Source organism: Ursus maritimus, unplaced genomic scaffold (genome assembly GCF_017311325.1).
Source record: "Ursus maritimus isolate PB19 unplaced genomic scaffold, ASM1731132v1 scaffold_23, whole genome shotgun sequence".
Classification (NCBI taxonomy): domain Eukaryota; kingdom Metazoa; phylum Chordata; class Mammalia; order Carnivora; family Ursidae; genus Ursus; species Ursus maritimus.
The window spans coordinates 14791049-14811889 of record NW_024424786.1 but is presented as its reverse complement, the minus strand read 5'-3'; the positions used below and the strand labels follow the sequence as shown (position 1 = coordinate 14811889).

The following is a 20841-nucleotide window of genomic DNA, read 5'->3' as shown; positions in this document are numbered from 1 at the left end:
ATAAAATGCTCATTGCCCAAAAAAAAAAAAAAAAAAAAAGTTAAGTTTCTATCTCTGGCAGTAATATCATCTGATGGAAAACTATACAAAATGTAACACTCCAATTTTTAAGAATCTTGAAAATGTTTATAGCAAGCATACACATTTCATGTTAATTTTCAGCAAGTGACAATAAATTTACAAAAACCATACTCCCTGAATGCCTTTCTTACATATCATACAAACTCCATTTTCAATTCTGAATATTATATAAATGTGAGCTAAATTATTATTTTAAATATTCTTATAGACCATAAGTGTGGTATATAGTGCACCTAATAGCAGCATGCATTCATTTAGAGATTATACTATTATTCCTAGTTAATTGGTTTTCTATTCTCAAATTTATTTATTTATTTATTTATTTATTTATTTATTTATTTATTTTTTACCCAATCTATACAATACTACCAATACATAAGTATGGAAGCAAGGTTTATGCCTTGATTAAAACGGGTGCCATAGGAAATGCCTACAGATCATTCAATGGAAACTCACACACAAGAAGGTCCTTGCTCTTCGTCATTAGGTATGAATATCATATATAATTCATCAAGTAGGTCCAAAAAGACAAAATTAAAATTCACAACTTAAGTAGGTGTTCCCTGTTCCTTAATTTAACCAAACCCACCCCAGTCTCTGAAAGGTAATAAGCCAACTAGTAGGTTGAATGTTAGCCTAAAGCACTGAAGCTATAAGCACATGGAAGGAAATATAGCAAAATTCAAATAATGGACCAGAGATTGGTAACCTCCTGTTCCAAACTGGCACCTCTAAACTGCCTGAGCAATTTCCTTGGAATTCCTTTTTGTAAGCAAATGTGTCAAGATCAGTAGTGAAGTATTAGTTTGATTAGTTGGATCTATGTGGTAAAGTTTACTCAACATAAAACAATAGCAATGAAAAGCTTTCAAATAAATTAAAGTCATTTTACAAGATTTAGTTTCTAGATGAAATACACATATATTGTAGCAAGTGGGTGTTTGGGAATTTGGATGAAATATTGTTAATTACAGCAAGGGAAGAGTTAATCCTAAATATAAATAAGAAAACAGTCCAGGTATTGAAGGTGTTATAAATCATTTTTACCTTTTACTTGAGCTATTCACAGTACCAGAAAACCACCTTTTCCTTCAAACCCTGGGCTGTTGGGCCAAAAGTAATTAAGTAGATTAGACTAGGTAGCCATTCACATACCAACTTAGCTTTATATACCTACCAACTTCTCTAACCCCTTCTTTTTCTATCTCCCAAATTCTTCTACAGCTTTGATATTCAATGTGTTACCGGAGAATTTCTTTTATCTGCCTTGATAATCATATCTATTCTTGAGAGTTTAAATATCACCTATGTGGTATATTCAATCTCCATATCTAGTTCCAACCTCTGGTCTCTAATTTCTGTTGGTGAACATTTCAAATGAAAGCCCCACCTCTTCAAACCCAATTGTCCCTCTTTCCAAGTCTACCCTCAAATGGGTTTCAAATCCAGGTTCCATGCCAAACCTAAGGTCAATGAGAAAGAGGAAAGTATCAAGGTTCCAGATTTCCCAAAGGATAAAGTTCCTGTATCATTAGCATTTCTTAGACATTCCACCATGTTCCGAAATTTTGCCTCCCTAAGCACATGTTGCTTTCTCATACCTTTTTGCCTTTGTACAAATAGTTGTCTCTACGAGAATTCCCTTCCTCTCATCTACTTAGAAAACTCAGTTACTTCTGAAAATGTGTATTAGCTTCATCTCTTCTGTGAAACCCACAGTTTCCCTTACTATTATCCCAAAGCAATCTATACTTATCTCTATTATAGAATGCTTTATACCAGAGAGCTCTTTTACCACAGACTGCTTCTTTTTTGTATCCCTATTACCTAACACAGTGTCTAACATAAAAATGGTGGTTTAATAAATGTCAGCTTCATTCTGTGTTTTTTACCTGCTAAACCTCTCTCAAATCTGCCCGTTCCTCTCAAACTCCACAACTATCACCACTCATGATTTTTGTCTGGATGAAAGCCTCATAATTGGTCTGGACCAATCCATTCTCAATAGTATAGATAAAATGATCTTTGAAAAAGGCAAACCTAATTATCCCTCTGCAACTCCCTCTCCAGACTCACCTTTCACTACTTTACCTTTTCATTTTCAACCTACGCAGTGGCTAGCTTATAATCCTTCATTCTCACCATGCTTCCATCCAACATAAAACCTTTACAGGTGTACTCTCTTCTCTCTTTGGTGTTCTTTGCTCTCCTCTTTACCTGTTTAATTCTTGAGATTCTTGGCTTATAGTTACTTCTGCCTCAGCCAAGCCTTACCCAACCTCTCTGACTAGTTTAAATCCTCCCCTTAAGTGATCTCATACTACCATATATTCTCTTTCATAGCAGTGGAATTTCACATTCATTTGGATGATTATTTCATAAATGCCTGTCTTTTCTACTAAATTACAAGCTCTTAGGAACTAAGATCATGTCTAATTTTGCTCCACATTGTACCCCAGCACCAAAAGCTCTGTACCTGCTATTAGTAGAAACTATATATTTATGAATATATAAATACTTATTGAACAAGAGAATGGTTTTATTGTCACACTGAAACTCAGACCTAACAGCTCAGTGTCATTTTATCACTTCTCCCTATCTTCTCTTCTCTTTATCCAATCACTTGCCACATCTATCTCCTTAACATCTCTCTTATCAGTATCTTTTTTGTTATTCCTCCATTCAGTAATTATCTCAACTATATTTATGGGGAATCTTCTACGTGCCAGACATTGTCTTCAAGGTTGAGGGTAGGGTTGTAGAAAAATAGCCAAAACTCCAAGCTCTCATGGAACTTATACTCTAAGATCCTGTGGAGGGAGGGTATAGAAGAGGGGCAACAGAGAGGTAAGATGAAAATAAAATATATGTCATGTTAATGATAAATGCTGAAGAAAATGGGTAAAAAAAAAAAAGGCAAGGAAAGGGGATATCAAATATTGGGGGATGGTATTTGAAATTTTAGATAGAGTAGCCAGGGAAGGCATTTCTGAAAAAGTGTCATTTAAATAAAGACCAGAAGTAAAGAAGCTATCATGTGGATATCTAAGGGATGAGTATCTGAGGTTTTTTGACTCTACTTTCACCTAGAAACTCCCCAATTTGCTTAGATTAGCTCTATGGGGAAATTTAGTGAAGAAGACCTTGCTGTAAGTCCGCATATGAGGAAATGAGCACCAGCAGAAAAGTTAAAAAAAAAAAAAAAAGGATCTAGAAATACATAGCCATGTAGGGATTTAGATAAGGGAGAAATTAATCCACTAAGAATATCACTGTTACACAGAACAGAAAAAGAATGGATATTCAAAATTACTACCTTAAATCAATTAAGAAAGGTTTAATTTAGATACATATATTCTAAGGTAAGTAAGTTTACATTTTGGAAACGTAAGATTTTAGAAGACTTTTATCCAAAATCAATACAAAACAGAATGAGTGAACAAAAACAGTTATAGTACTTAAAGTGGTAACTGAATATGCAATCACTCTAATTCAAAATCAAACATAAGTGTTAGCAATGGTTTACTGTTTTCTCATTTAACTAGTTAATTCTTGTTCTCCCATTATCACAGAAGTACAGTGAAAAGAGTGAGAGACCTGTGCAACACTGTGGTTAACCTCCTAAAGGGACATAACGAACTTAGTGAGAAATGCAGTCTTGAATACTATTTAAAATGTAAATTAATATCGTAGTTTTCATATCACAATGCAAATGAATACCTGCCTCTGCATATCATAAAATCCCCTACTTCACAGATATATTTATATATTATTATTTTTTTTAAAGATTTTATTTATTTATTTGACAGAGATAGAGACAGCCAGTGAAAGAGGGAACACAAGCAGGGGGAGTGGGAGAGGAAGAAGCAGGCTCATAGCGGAGGAGCCTGATGTGGGGCTCGATCCCAGAATGCTGGGATCACGCCCTGAGCTGAAGGCACACGCTTAACCGCTGTGCCACCCAGGCGCCCCTATATTTATATATTTTTAACTCAATTAGAGTTTGCTTCTATTTCAGCAAAATGAAAATCTATAAAATGGATTAACTTTGATGTATCATTTAACATTCATTTTGTTAACTATATTAATAACAGTTTCCCATCCTGAAATCTAGCTGCCCCTCCCTTACCTTCTATAGGAAACTCTAAACTGTTTTTGGTGGGTACCAGATTATATTCTTGTTTCCTCAAATGAAAGAAAAACATGTACCTTGCTATGCTCTGAATGTGTGTGTGTCTACCTAAAATTCTTATGTTGAAATCCTAACCCCCAAAGAGGATGGTATTAGGAGGTAGGCTCCTTTGGGAGGTGCTTAAATCATGAGGATGGAGCCCTCATAAATGGGATTAGTGCCCTATAAAAGAACCTCCAGAGAGATCGCTAGCCTGTTCTACCAGCTGAGGATACAATAAGAAGGTGCCAGCTACGAACCAGGAAGAGATCCCTTGCCCTACCATGCCAGCACTATGATCCTGGACTCACAACCACCAGAACTGTGAGAAATAAATATATGTTGTTTATAAACCACCCAATCTGTGGGGTTTTGTTACAGCAGCCCAAATGAACTAAATATATCCAGCCGGTAGTCAATACTTATTTATCGATTAGCTATGAACAAGAACATTCTGATTTTTATGATTACGTCTTCAGAAAATATATTTCTGGCAAAAGTCATTCATTAATCATTTATAAAAACAATTACTTTCTGGATTTTTTTCCATATGTAATTATAAAACCAATGTGTCAAGTAAGATAGCTTAGATGTAATAAAAAATTCAGAACAGAACACACAGAAAATAAAACAAACAAAAAAAGGTTAGTTTTAAATAGATACCAATTGCAAAATACATTCAGCATAATCAAACCATAATGGTGTCAATCTACACATAGAAGATTTTACAGGGACTGGAGAATCTGACACTAACATCGCTTCTCACCCATGGCTTTCAATAGTCACATTAAGCAGAACAAATTAAATGTCCCTGATAAAGGTTTCTCAAATAATTTCTAATACTTAATTTGAATAAGTTATGAAATAATTTTTTTGTTTGTTTTGTATGTTATGAATCATGCCTCTAAGCTAACGGCTTTTCATGGAAAACTTCATAACTTTAGAAAAATCTGGGCAGTTTCTATTACCAATATGATATTACAAAAACAAACATTAACACACAAAAAATTATACATTTCTCTCTCATAGGTATCTCTATTCTTACTTCTAAAAATCTCATTTTGTATTTAAGTTCTAAAGTAGTCCTTAGCAAGAGAAATTGGTTTCATGTTCATTAAGATGATTTGCTATTTTGACAATTTTTAAACTGAAGCAAAATCAAGGTGTTTTTTGTTTTTTGGATTTTTTTGTTTTGTTTCATTACTTGAAACATGCATTATACAACATGTAGTTTCATTCAGGTAGGGATAGGTCTATTCCCACATGCTTCTACACATACATTTACAAACACATATATATCAGCGAAAGAAAATGTTACTTGAATGATCATTTATACACAGTGTAGTTTTAGTGAATTAAGCATATAGCTATTCCCATATGCCTCTACACAATGTGTAGAAACTTTCAAAGAAAGAAGATTATACTTGAAAGACAGATTATACACAGTAGTTATTCCCGTACACTATTTCCCATATGCTTCTATATATATGTTTACAAACACCTGTATCTTAATGGCACAAAACCAGACACACAGATCAATGAACAGAACAGAAAACCCAGAAATGAACCCACAATTATACAGTCAATTAATCTTTGACAAAGCAGGAAAGAATAGCCAATGGAAAAAAGAGTTTCTTCAACGAATGATGTTGGAAAATCTGGACAGCAACATGCAGAAGAATGAAACTGGACCACTTTCTTACAACATACACAAAAATAAATTCAAAATGGATGAAAGACCTAAATGTGAGACAGGTAACCATTAAAATCCTAGAGGACAACACAGGCCATAGCAACTTCTTACTAGATACGTTTCCTGAGGCAAGGGAAACAAAAGCAAAAATAAACTATTGAAAATTCATCAAAATAAAATCCTTCTGCACAGCAAAGGAAATAATCAACAAAACTAAAAGGCAGCCTATGGAACGGGAGAAGATACTTGCAAATAACATATCCAGTAAAGGGTTAGTATCTAAAATATATAAAGAACTTATGAAACTCAACACCCAAAAAAAACCCAAATAATCCAGTTAAAAAATGCACAGAAGACATGAATAGACATTTTTCCAAAGAAGACATACAAATGGCCAACAGACACACGGAGACGTTCAACATCACTGATCATCAGGGAAATACAAGTCAAAACTACAATGAGATATCACCTCACACCAGTCAGAATGGCTAAACTTAACAAGAAACAACAGGTGCTAGTAAGGATGTGGAGAAAGATGTTCTATTCAAAAATGTTGGTTTCACATGTGTGGCTCAAAAAAATCATCTTGGTGATGATATCCTATACTGATGGAAAAGTTAGTCTTCATAGGACCATTATGAAGGCTCAGTGGGTTAAGCGTCTGCCTTCTGCTTAGGTCATAATTCCAGGGTCCTGGGATCTGCCTCACCTATCCAGGCTCCCTGCTCTGCGGGGAGCCTGCTTCTCCCTTTCCCTCTGCCCACCTCCATCTCGTGCTCTCTCTATCTCTCCCTCTCTCTCTCAAATAAATAAATAAAATATTTAAAAAAAAAAGGTGAGGGGAGACTGAATTTAATTCTTTCATGATTTCTGCTACAAAGGAAGAATATCAAAACATAATGAAGCATATGGTAGTAAGGTCCCAGAGAAAGGAGTGAAAACATAAAGATGGAAATTCATGAAGTTTGTTTCCCTTTTTAGTATTAGAACTGTTCCTTCAAATAATCCTCTGACAGTTTCCTTCCCTTGACCCTACCCGTTCCCTCTACCTTCATTTCTAAGCCTCAGTCACTTAATAAGCTCTAGTCAATTTACCCCATACTTTTCTTAGAGCAATATATCTCCATCTCCTATCATTATAAATACACAGTTTCCTTGCCAGAATGAAAGATCAATCTTGGAACATGCTCTGAAAAACCCAGAGAGCTGACCAATGAGATGGGTCAGGACTCCTCTGCAGAGTGTTGTGATGGCAAAAGCAGCATAATGTGCTCCGAATGACTGGTACTAACATAGTCCCTAGTATGCTCGGGAGACTAATGATATATTCTCTAGGGATATTAGGCCAAATTGACTGACTTCAGCGATTAAGGGACCTAATAGAGATCCTGAAGATCTTATAGGCTAACCACTAGATACCTAAGAACTAACACTAATGGTGGAAGAAAAAAAGCACACTGCATAATCTGATTATTAGCTAGAAGCATTCAAATCCAACCAATATCATTTATTACTACATGGTTCCAGTAGAACAGAAGCACTAGAAATATTTCCTTTCCTACTTTCTACATTTAACATATTTTGTACAAAAGGCTACTGAGATCAGAACTAATAAAGAGCATAGACAATAATATATGAAAGCACTGTACCAATAGTAAAGTCTTATACAACTCTATGTTATTATTCTTAATAATACTCTCCCCAGCAAACATTGGCCTCATGTGGAACCCTCCATCTTTATGAATATATTCAATATCAAGAGTTAATTTATTTTGCTTTCCAGGAAGAAAATATGTGTGTGTGTGTATGTATGTGTGTGTGTGTGTGTGTGTGTGTGTGTGTGTGTGTGTGTATCAAAAGAAAAGGTTAGGTTTTATCTGGAAATATAATGTTAAATACAGAAAAATACTGTATACCACTCAGAGCAAATAAATATGACAAGGATAAAATACATGCTTAAATTAGCATGAAATGGGACATAACAACATCTCATATATTGAAGACCCAAACAAACAAGTAAAAAGTTTACACAGAACAAGAAGAAAAAAATAAATAACTATAAAAAATACACATAAACACTTTCGAAACATTCATCAAAGTAAATAAAACCTTTAAATGCACATTACCTCCTGGTAAATGGTAATTGTTTCACTCAAGGGAAACAAAAACTAACACCCCCAAAAAAGAAGAAAAAGAGGGTTCACAGAACGTTATAAGAAGATGAGTCATCATAAAGCTTTGCAACTTGGTTTATTATAAAATAACATTTTAAGTATGCTACTTACAGCTCAGTAGTTTGTTATTTGAGGAGAAAGTAGTGGAAGAAAAGTAAATAAAATGTTATAAGAACTTACAAGGTCAGGGTATACTTCCTACCACTCTAAACAAAAATAATATGGGACTTAGAAAAACAAAAGGAAAGGAAAGAACCACTGGACCTAACCTCTTGAAATAACTATGATTAGACTATTGATTAAGGACTAGTGCTGACTGACCTAAATAGAAAGTAACCAGTACCCAAGATGACTCATGAGAATGTGCTTTGTGAACCAAAAAACGTCACTTATTTCTCCTCCGTTTTCTTTGAACTTCCCTTCTAGAATGGACCTCTGTTTTCTTCCTGGGTCTCTAATTTACCGAACTAGAAGAATGGCTCTTAAATAAATTTCAAAAATCAGTACATATATATCTGACTTTTAGACATAGAGGAACATCATTTTTCATAACCACAGAAACACATTTTTTGGAGGTTATACTTGGACCAGTGATTTTTATTTTTATTTTTTTTTAAGATTTTATTTGTTTGACAGAGAGAGAGAGAGAGAGAGAGAGCGCATAAGCAGGGGGAGAGGCAGAGGGAGAGGGAGAAGCAGGCTTCCTGCTGAGCAGAGAGCCTGATGAGACTCAGGGCTCCATCCCAGGACCCTGGGATCATGACCTGAGACGAAGGCAGAATTTCACCAACTGAGCCACCCAGATGCCCCTGAACCAGCAATTTTTAAAACTGTAGTCTCTGATTACCTTTAAAGTTGAACTTAAAATTTAAAAATCTTAACTATATTTTAGTGGTAACAAGTAATAAAGATTTAGCTTCTGGACTACAAAAAAGACCAAATTATAAGAAGATAATTTAAAGACATTGGCTAGGCAACAGAATCAAGTAAGTTATTGGCCTTATTTATCCTATGCCCTCTATTTATAATTTGCTTCTAAACTCTAATGAAGAAAATTACATTCAGAGACAAAAATGCATTAATTCATTGACAGAAAAGCAAGAATATTCTCATGGATGCTCAACTTACTGGAAAGAGTAGATATACATTCAAGAAATACACTGTACTTATTAAAGATTTCAATATGAAATTATAATTATACATATGTATTTACATAAATGGTTTACATATATGTAAGATAAATATTTTAAATACTATCATGTTATTATGAAAAAATAAGCATAAACAAGTTATTTTCCTTTTAGTTTTAAGTGACACATTTTTATCAAAAATTTTAATTGTTAAAGAAACTAACATTTTACATATGACTGAGTAGCTCCTTTAGCTAGAAAAACCTTATTTGTTTATATATACGTAGCAAAATTTTAAAAAGTAACCAGAAAACTCCTTTCTGTATCAATTCTCCACACTTTTTATAACAAGATACGAACAAACATTTTATAAATAACATTTACTATATACATTCCCATTACAGAAAATATGTTAAATTTACCAGTGGGTTCCATATTCCCATATGCTCCACCCCAAAACTCTAAAAGGAATTTCTAAATTTGACGCTCTGAGTAAGATGGGATTTACTAATATACATTAGCATTTTCATAAACTGTAAATTTTATTAAAAATATTTGATAAGAAAAAATTTTTAATAAATGATCAAAGATAAGAATTCAGTATTTGTCTGTTTTGTGTTTAATACTGTTAACTCCCTATAAAATTTAACTCCCTATAATACTTTAACAGTATGTAAAATGTTCATGATATCACCAGGTGATGTAGCAATCTATAAATGCTTAATAGCCCAAATGAAAGATAACAAAATAAATGTCAGTAATGAAACATTACATATAATAAACACAAAGCTAATCATGAAATCCAACACTAATGGGATTTTTAAATATATATTAAAGACACTTTAGAAGTATACATAGAAAAAAATCTGCAAGTATAAAATCTGCAAAAGAAAAATAAAAAAGCAACAATATTCATTTTACTTGAATGCTTCACAGAATTATAAAACAATCATCTATTCATAGAAACCATCAAGTAATTGTTTTCTTCTAAAAGATAATTTGCTTTAAAATTGAGCTAAAATACACATAAGAAAAAAACTTACATTTTAACCACTTTTTAGTATACATCTCAATGGCAGGAATTAAATACATTCATAACGTTATGCAACCATCACCACATCCATCTACATAACTTATTTCATCTTGTTAAACTGAAACTCTATACCAAGTGAACAATAACTCTCTGTCCCCCTACTCCCCCCAGCCCTTGGCCACCACTATTCTACTTTTAGTCTCTATCATTTTGACTACACTAAATACCTCATGTAAGCAGAATCATACAGTATATGTCTTTTTATGACTGGCTTATTTCACTTAGCAAAATGTGTTCAAGACTCATCCATGCTGTAGCAGACAACAGAATTTTCTCCCTTTTTAAGGCTGAACAATACTCCCTTGTATATATGTGCCACATTTTGTTTATCTATCATCCAATGAACACTTGAGTTAATTCCATGTTTTAGCTATTGTGAATAATGCTGTTATAAGAGTGTACAAATATGGCTTAGAGACCCTTCCTTTAATTCTCTTGAGTATATACTCACAAATGGAGTTGCTGAATCATATATGTCTATTTTTAATTTTTTGAGGAACCACCGTCTTGTTTTTTTTTTTTTTAAAGATTTTATTTATTTATTCGACAGAGATAGAGACAGCCAGCGAGAGAGGGAACACAAGCAGGGGGAGTGGGAGAGGAAGAAGCAGGCTCATAGCAGAGGAGCCTGATGTGGGGCTCGATCCCATAACGCCAGGATCACGCCCTGAGCCGAAGGCAGATGCTTAACCGCTGTGCCACCCAGGCGCCCCCACCGTCTTGTTTTCCACAGCAGCTCTACCATTTTCCATTCCCGCCAAAGGCACACAAGATTCCAATTTTTCTACATCCTGACCAACACTTGTTTTCTGGGTTTTTTTGATAGTAGCCATCCTAATGGGTATGAAGTTGTGCCTCACTGTGGTTTTGATTTGCATTACCATAATGATTAGTAATATCAAGCATCTTTTCATTCATATATCTTCTTTAGAGAAATGTCTATTTAAGATCACTTTGAATTGGGTTGTTTTTTTATTGCTGAGTTTTAGAAGTTCTCTATATATTCTGGATATTAAACCCTTATCAGATATATGATTTGCAAACACTTTCTCCCATTCTGTGAGTTGCCTTCTTACTCTGTGGATAGTGTTTTTTGATGCACAATTTATTCTTTTAATTTTCATAAAGTACAATTTGTCTTTTTTCTTTTGCTACCTGTGCCTTTGGTGTTATATCCAAGAAATCACTGCCAAATCCAATGTCATAAAGCTTTTGTCCTATGTTTTCTTCTAAGAGTTCTCTAGTTGTAGGTGTTATATTTAGGTCTTTGGTCCACTTTGAGTTAATTTCTATATACGGTGTTAGGTAAGGGTCTTACTTCATTCTTTTGCATGTGGATATCCAGTTTTCCCCACACCATTTGTTGAAAAACTGTCCTTTCCCTGTTGAATGGTCTTGGTATTCTTGTCAAAAATCATTTGACCATATATGCAGAGGTTTATTTCTGGGCTTCATGGTCTATTCCACTTGTTTATATGCCTGACTTTATGCTACTACCACAGTTTTGATTACTATAGCTTTGTAGTGATTTTGAAATAACAAAGTGTGAGTCCTCCAGGTTTGGCTTTTTAAAAATTATTTTGACCCTTCAGGGTCCCTTGAGATTCCATATAAATTTTAGGGTGTGTTTTTCTATTTCTTCAAAATTCATCAATGGGATTTTGATATGGAATGCACTGAATTTGTAGATTGCTATGAGTAGTATTGACATCAACAATATTAAGTGTTCCGATCCATAAATACAGCATGTGTTTCATTTTTTTATGTCTTCTTTAATTTCTTTCAGCAATGTTTTATAGTTTTCATTGTACAAGTCTTTCACCTCCTTGGTGAAGTTAATTTCCTAAGCATTTTATTATTTTTGATGTTATTGTAAATGTAACTGTTTTTTGTAATTTCCTTTCCAGATGGTTGATTGATTGTGTATAGTGATTTTTGAGTGTCAACTTTTTATCCTGCTACTTTACTGAATTCATTTATTTGTTCTAAAACGTTGGATTTTTCAGGGGTTTTCTGTTTGTTTTTTTGTGAAATCCATAGGGTTTTCTACATATAAGATCACATCACCTGCAAACAGAGATAATTTTACTTCCTCTTTCTAATTTGGATGACTTTTCTTTCTTTTTCTTGACTAATTGCTCTAGTTAGAGCTTCCAGTACTATGTTGAATAGAAGGGTGAAAGCAGACTTCCTTACCTTCTTCCCGATCTTAGAGGAAACACTTTTAGGACTTTAATTAAGTTGAGATAGCTTCCTTCTATTCCTAGTTTGCTGAATGTTTTATCATGAAAGGGTGTTAAATTTTGTCAGATGCTTTTTCTGCATCAATTGAAATCATCATGTATTTTTTCTTTTTATTCTGTTGATATTACAGATTACAATGATTAATTTTTGTATGTTAAACCATCCTTGCCTTCCTGGAATAAATCCCACTTGGTCATCACACATAGTCCTTTTAATATGATGCTGAATTCTGTTTGCTAGTATTTTGTTGAGGATTTTTGTGTCAATGTTTATAAGGGATATTGGCCTATAGTTTTCTTGTAGTGTCCTTGGTATCAAGATAATTCTGGCCTCATAGAATGAGTTAGGAAGCATTCCTGCCCCTTCAATTTTTTTAGGATAAGTGTGAGAAGAGCTGAAATTAATTATTCTTCAAATGTTTGGTAGAAATCACCAGTGAAGGCTTCAGGTCAAGGGCTTTTCTTCATCAGATTTTCTTATTACTGATTTAATCTCCTTACTAGTTATAGGTATACTCAGATTTGATAGGTTTTGTGTTTCTAGGAATTTGTCTAGTTCACCTGGGTTATCCAAATTGTTGACATAAAATTGTTCATAGTACTCCTATATAATCCTATTTCTGCAGAATTGGTAGTAATATCCCCATTTCAATCTTGTAATTTAGGCCATCTCTCTGTTCTATTAGTCTGTCTAGCTAAGATTGTCAATTTTGTTGATCTCTTCAATTTGGCTTCATTAATTTCTCTATTGTTTTTCTGTTCCATCATTTATCTCTGCTCTAATCTTTACTTTTACTTTTTCCTTTCAATTCTGTCAGGTGTTGCTTCTATATTTTGATGGCCTGACACTAGGTGCATAAATATTTATAATTGTTATGTCTTCTTGCTGTATCAAACCTTTAATTAATATATTTATTAACATATAATGTCCCTTATAATATAATTAAAATTCTCTTACTACCTCAATTAATTAAAAATTAAGCTGAGATTCCAGGAAGACTGTTTTAAAAAAAAAACTATTACATTTTATAATTTACCTGTGTGAATCCAAATTATGAAAAAAAAAGAGAAACACTGATGTTGATTTCAAAGTTTTGCACTCAACAAAATGTCTCTGTTCCATAACTGACTTTGTAAAAAGTAAATTATATATACAAATTTATACTATGCAATGTTGTTTTTATCTGTTTCACATGTGGAATGGATTGTTTATTAGACAGAGAAAAATGAACTCTGCTGTTAAAAAATTTATGAAAAGCAGTAACCTATGGCTACACCATGGTACTTTCTAGAGGAGAGAAACATAAAACACAGGACTTAACTAGGGAACATCAAATGAGTTAAGGGAAAACTTTACAGACTATGCCAACTTTCAGAATTGTAAGGTAAAATTTTTGCCATTGTATAATTAATTCATAGATATCTCATGGCATGATGAGAGTAATACCTGGCATTATTCACACCAGCTGGATAGCACCAATTATTCATATTTCTCCCTAACACTACATTCAGTGACATTAGGTTGGTAGCTTGAAATGGGCCATAACAGGAATGTGTATATCATGAAAATTTGCAAAAGAAAATAAATCAAGGTTTTTGTTTTTTTAAATCTACACCCAACCCTAACAAAGAATATCAAACTTCAGAAGGTATTTTGATACAAAGGTTACTTTTATTACCTGCCTTTTTTTTTTTTTTTTTTTTGCCAGAAAATTGCTCCCCTGGGGGGGGGGTTAGGAAACACATCTACCTTACCTACCTGATTTTTTAAGACAGAATCTTTTTTTTTTTTTTCAAATAAACAATGGTAAAATGCAATGTAAAATGAAAGTTTACTTCAAAGAAACCTCTATTTTGAAAAAATAAGGGAGAGGAAACACTATATCTTGACACAGTCCATTCTATCTGAAATTTTAATAGTTCTTCCTTAAAAAAAAAAAAAAAAAAAAAAAAAAAAAAAAAAAAAAAGCATCTCCCTGCAGGAGCTATAGCATTGATCCTGTCTCTTAGAAAAGTTTTGAACTTTTTCAATAATTTGAGGTCAAACGAAATAAACTGTTTCTGTGGCCAATCAGCCTTCAATATTTAAAGAGACAAAACATACAGTCTCAGGATTTTCTCGTTGATGTTTACTATACATTAAAGATTATAAAGATTTTCAAGTAAAATATTGCTCCTGATCTTAAGAAAAATCCATTATACAGAGCATAATTAATTTCTTTATAAAGAAAATTATCATTTCTGGTACCATGACAACTTCAGCAAATCTAGTAATTATGCAATTAATATTAAAAATTAGAATATCAAAATAGAGAAGATAATTATTTTGAATATGTATAAAACCAACCTTACAACCTTAATCAGATATTTATCATAATTGATTTTGCATTAGTTTAGATACCAGCTCATCTTCTCAGTTCTCCTATCTGTTCCTTCACCAGGTTTCTCCAACTACTTCATCAGACCGGGCCTGCCACACTGAGGCTGGAATCATATAAAAGTCTTGAGCCCAAGAAGTGATCTCAGTACCCAAGGGACATTCATTTTATTTGTGCCTCACATCTGTCTGTCCTCCAGTTAATTTTGACTTTTAATCATTCCTTAAAAATCATTACAAACCCACCATGTTGTAGGCCTTGTGCTAGACACTGGAAATGCAATGGAAAAAAAAAAAAATGTCCATGATTTCATGGAGAACAGTCCATTAGGAGAAATGTCCACTGAACAAATAATCTCATAAAATTTATAATTATAAATTATTATTAATGCTATGAAAGAAAAGTATGTGACCCCCATTAATGTGTAAGAGGGAAACCTGCCCCCTCTGGAGGCTCAGAAAAAACTTCCCTGAGAGAGTGAAATTTAACTCAAGACCTGAAGGATGGTGATGAGGAGAGTTCCAAAGTGCAAAGGAAACAGCACTTTTTCAATTCCAGACATGTTGATTTCAACTTTCCTGAACTTTTATTTCCACCTTTGCTGTCTCTCAGCATTTTTCTCCTGAATTTTATTGTATCTAGTGATCAATTCTGACCCTTCCTATCCCTGTAATAATAACAACAACTAATGTTTATTGAGTTCATACTACTTGTAAGATATCATTCTAAGCAATTTATGTGTGTGAACTCATCTTATCCTCACAGTGACCAGAAAGTAGGTCACTTTACAGACGAAGAATCTGAGGCACAGTCACCATAAGTTACTTGCCCAAAATTACACAGCAATAGGTAATAGTCCTTGAATGTCCATCATCTCCCTCATAACCTATCACTCTTACAGAAACCCCAAGGCATCAAACTAACCTGTCAAAGAATACCAAGTCTCCTATATTCTTCAAACTGCTACCATCTTCAACTAGGCAGGGTCATACTTTTTCTCTGGTTTTCAAGAAATAATGAATGAAAAATTGACCAAGGTGGCCTACACTAAAACATCTCCAGGGACAAAAAATTTTTTTTAGAATAAGTAATATTCTTACAAACGGTTATTCACCCAGATTATGAAATAATGAGAACTAGGCTAGGAGAAAGAGTTATAATTTATTCAATTCCTTCTGTACCTCCCAAGGGAAAGGAAGATAAGAAAAATTTTTATTTTCTTTTAATCCAAATTTGTAAATATTTCACATGTATTTGCAAAACTAAATTAATATACAGTAAATTGGTTATGATGTAGAAGAAATTCCCAAAATTATTTTCTTTTGGTAAGCAACTTTTAAATGATAAAAAAAGAGAAATAACTATTAAATGACCAAGGCCTCACTGAAAACTACATTTAGATATTTTTTAAAATTCTTGTTATGATCAAAAGTTTCATTTGTAAATTCACCATTGAAGGTGATATGAAAAACAGTAATTAAGTGGGTGATTGATACAAGTGAGTGTATGACTCATAGTTTGCAAAGGAAAATAATTTTGGGGAAAAGGCTCAGGAAGAAAAGAAGCAAATAATGGATTCTGGAAGAAATCAAGACCTTTCCTGTCCAAGAACTGTCACCAGTTTTTATTACTTGAAGATTAAGGGAATAGTGAATAAAGCTGTCTGCCAGACAGCAGAAAAGGTAAGAAAAAACATTGTCTCTAAATGTACCTCACACGAAAGTTTTCAGAAATAACATCCATAAAATTAAACTTTCTATAAAAAGTTACTAGAAAACCCAACTCAAATCAGAACAATGGAAATGTCAAAATAAACCAATATTACATTTGTCAGGAACTTGAACAAAATGAAACGTCAGGATAGGTCAAGTTGTAGAATCGTTTAATTTTACTCCACTTGGTTTTAGAACAAAGGCAGATCCAACACTGATTTATAGGAGATTTTGTAGGGTTTGGTTTGTTTTTGTTTGGCTCTTTCTCTACTTCAAGGTTAGTGCAAACCAAATATTTAGTTTCTGCTACTAGGATTCAGCAAATTTATACAACGAGATTTAGTTTCTGGTTCCAGAGGTCAAATTCAAGCCACTGAATTCAGTTCTACTTTTTTACTAATTTAATTGCCCCTCGCCTCTCATATATATCTCAATTACATCATATATCTTTATATGTACTTTTTTTTTTAGGCTCACATTTAGGTATGGGTATTAATTGCTATCCATGCATTATAAATCTTTCCAGAAAATAAAGAGAATTTCATTTTGATTAAGTCATATTTAACAAGAAGTTTTATTCAATTTAGTATTTTATTTACATTTTCGTGTGTATTTTAGAGTCCCTGCTACATGACAGCACTGAGCTAGATGTTTTATACACATAATCTAATTTAAGAACACTGGGCTTACCTTGTTATACATATACTGCCTACAGATAAGGCAAATGAGTATTTTTGTGATGAAGCAACCTAAGTCATATCACAGATGGCTTTCATATGAGCAACATCCAGCCATTCTAGCATACTTTATGTATATAGCTTAGAACTTAGTTCATGAAAACCATCTCATCCAACTTAAAGAAGTCTCAAAAAAAAAATTAAAAGCTGTGTGTGTGTGTGTATGCACACACGTGTGTTAGATGACTGATTCGAACCTAGGCCTCCAATTATAAAATCTTTGCTCTTAACCCCTAAGCCACTATATCCTAGAAAAGAAGCCAGGTGTGACTTTCAGAATGAGAATGCTAATTTAGGTAATTTAGGTAATAATAGTACTTCTAAAATAAGAAACCATATCTCTGAAGTCAGTACACTAAGTACCAGCATTAAGTTATAAAAACACATTTGACAAAAATTTACTATGATAAGGATTTTTTTTTCCTTTTGTAAATGTGCTTAATTTCCAGAAAGTTTCTAGCTTCGTCTTTTTAGATATTATATCACCTAACATATTTGTAATCTCTTTATAGAGTTTAAAGCATTTTTGTATCTAAAACTTTATATAATCCTGCCAGCAACACTATAAATAAGGCAAGTATGATGGTTAATTGAATGTGTCAACTTGGCTGGGCCATAGTGCCCAGCTATTTCGTCAAAACATCATTATAGATGTCTCTGTGAAGTTTTTTTTTTTTTTAGATGAGATTAAAATTTGAATTAATATACTGAGCAGATTACCCTCCATAATGTGGGTGGCCCCATCCAATTAGTGAAAAGCCTTAATAGAACAAAGACTGACCTCCTTGGGACAAGAAAGAACTCTGCCAGAATATTGCTTTTGGCCTCAAACTGAGCTCTTACCTGGGTCTCCAGCCTGCCAGCCTACTGTGCACATTTTGAATTTACCAACTTTCTCTGAGATTCAATTCCTCGAAATCAATCACTCAATCTCTGCTCCTTCCCATACGTGTGTATGTGTACATACATATGTATAGATACATACACATACACACACACGCGCGTGTGCACACACATAGCCTGTTGGTTCTGTTTCTCTGGAGAACTCTGAATCTGATATCAAGGTAGTTGAAAAGTCTAACAAAACAAGGAACAGAATTCAGATCCTTACTTTTATCTCTAGTCATTCTTGAAAAGATACCAAAATTATCAAGAATCTATGCTAGAACTTAGTTTTCATACCCAAATCACTCAGCCATGTCATGTTCTTTTTCTTTTAAAACTATTATTTGACCCATGGAACATTACATCAAAAACAGGATATACTGTATGGTGACTAACATAACATAATAAAAAATTATTATAAATAAATAAACTATTATTTGACAAAACTAATCAACTCTGGAAAACACTATGGCAGATCCTCAAAAGGCAAAGCATAGTTACCATATGATGCAACAATTCCACTCCTAGGTAGGTATACACCCAAGAGAAGTGAAAACATATGTCCACACAAAAACTTGTACACGAATGTTCATAACAGCATTATTCACAGTAGCCAAAAAGTAGAAATACAAATGCCATCAACTTGTGAATGGATAAAAAGGATGTGGCATATCCATAAATGCAATGGTTCAGGGAAAAAAGAAATGAAGTACAGACACAGGCTACAACTTGTATGCATCTTGAAAACATGCTAAATAATACAAAGCGAATCCAAAGGTCACATATAATATGTATCCATCTATATGAAATGTCCAGATTAGGCAACTCCATACAGACACAAAAAAGATTAGTAGTTGTCAGGGGCAAGGGGAAGGGGGCCAATGCAGAGTGAATGCTAATGCATATAGGATTCCCTACTGGAGTGATGAAATGCTCCTGAATTAAATAGTGATGACTGTACAACCTTGTGAATATACTAAAAACCACTGAATTGTACACTTTAAAATTGTAAATATTAAGAAAAGTGAATATCTCAATTTTAAAAGTGTTAAAAAATATAACACTAATCAACTTACCTGGCCTTTTTGTGGTGCCAAACAACGAACAACTTCATCCACCATTACCGGAATATGTAATTTAGTCATAGCTTCGAAATCTCTATCTTGAGATCTGTGTATCTCCTGAGTTTCAGTTTGATCTGTTTGCTCCTGGGATTCATATTCATTATGTCTTTGTGCTGTATCATGTATTTTTTTTGGCCAGACACCTAAATTAAATATGCCAGATTCCAACCAGCATGAAAGAAATTCTTTATAGACTCTACAAAAATATGGGTATCGAAGCATTCTGTAGGTCAACAAATCTAGAAGAAAAATTAAAAATATCATGATTGTTGGATTTTTAAAATATATAATTTTATATAACTTTTTAGTATGGCCTGATAAGCTCTAAGACCATTAATGTTTTAATGATTATGGATGTAAAAATTGATTATTAAGTCATCATTTTTCTGAAATGTATTTTTCTAACTTTAAAGAATGGATTCAGTGCATTAGAACTATTTATTTGAAAAAGCTATCTGGAAGGGGGTTGGGGATGGGGTAAGAAGGTGATGGGCACTAAGGAAGGCATGTGATGTAATGAGCCCTGGGTGTTATACACAACTAATCAATGAACCCTACCTCTGAAACTAATAATACACTATATGATAATTAACTGAATTTAAATTTTAAAAAAAGCTGTCTGGATGATTGAAGGGATTACGAATATTATCCAATTTCAGGTTCAGGTGGTCTTTTATTTTAAGCTCTTCTATTTGTTTTTCTCATAATGTTAAAGCTTCATCTTCAGTTTAACTTTGTTTGAAAAGTTGTCCCTGGAAAAAGATACGCATGTTCATCCAAAACGAAATGAAGGTAAAAATCAGTTTGTGAAAATCTTGCAGACTTGTTACGAATATTCTCTGACGAGATTATCTCCCCAAGGCCTCTATCAGTGAAGCACCTTCCAATTTAAATTATAATTTTATAAACACACAGCTGAGCATACTTTGGCATGCTTTGTGTGTCCCCTGCCCCCCCCAAAACAAGCAAATAAATAATTAATATACTCCTTAACTTTCTCACACTTGTTCCTTTTGATTCTGCAATCTGTAACTCTCAAATGCAGAGGAAAAAGCATTTATGAAATATATTAACAGAAAACCTTTTGGAAACACTATGCTTTTTATATATTAGGTTGTAAGCAACGTTTTTAATACTACTACAGTAAATACCAAGTTAACACTCTTCTTTCTTCCTTATAGATTACTGTTAGCTATTTAAGAATAAGACCCACATCTTTATATCCACAAAAGCAGATGCACACTTGGTGCTTCATAAGTGTTTTCTGAAGAAAAAAAAAATGAATGGATGGATGAGTAAACTCTAGATTCTACAGAATTAATATTCTCATCAAAACTTACTTTAGGAAATTTCACCTGCCTGACTGACTATACCAAAGGCCACATTCTCAAAATGCCTCAAGAAACATAAATATCTTCCC

The 20841-nt window shown here is 33.3% G+C and overlaps 1 protein-coding gene across 3 annotated transcripts in view; it reads right to left on the bottom strand.

Annotated features, from left to right (window-relative positions):
- The window catches only part of METTL15 (methyltransferase like 15), a 178240-nt gene that overhangs the window by 155492 nt on the left and 1907 nt on the right, over positions 1–20841 (bottom strand). For all 3 annotated transcript variants that reach the window (XM_008686874.2, XM_008686876.2, XM_040638908.1), the window contains exon 2: positions 19374–19660. In XM_008686874.2, the coding sequence (XP_008685096.1) occupies positions 19374–19643 (270 nt within the window). In that variant the 5' untranslated portion in view covers positions 19644–19660. The remainder of the gene's footprint in view (positions 1–19373; positions 19661–20841) is intronic.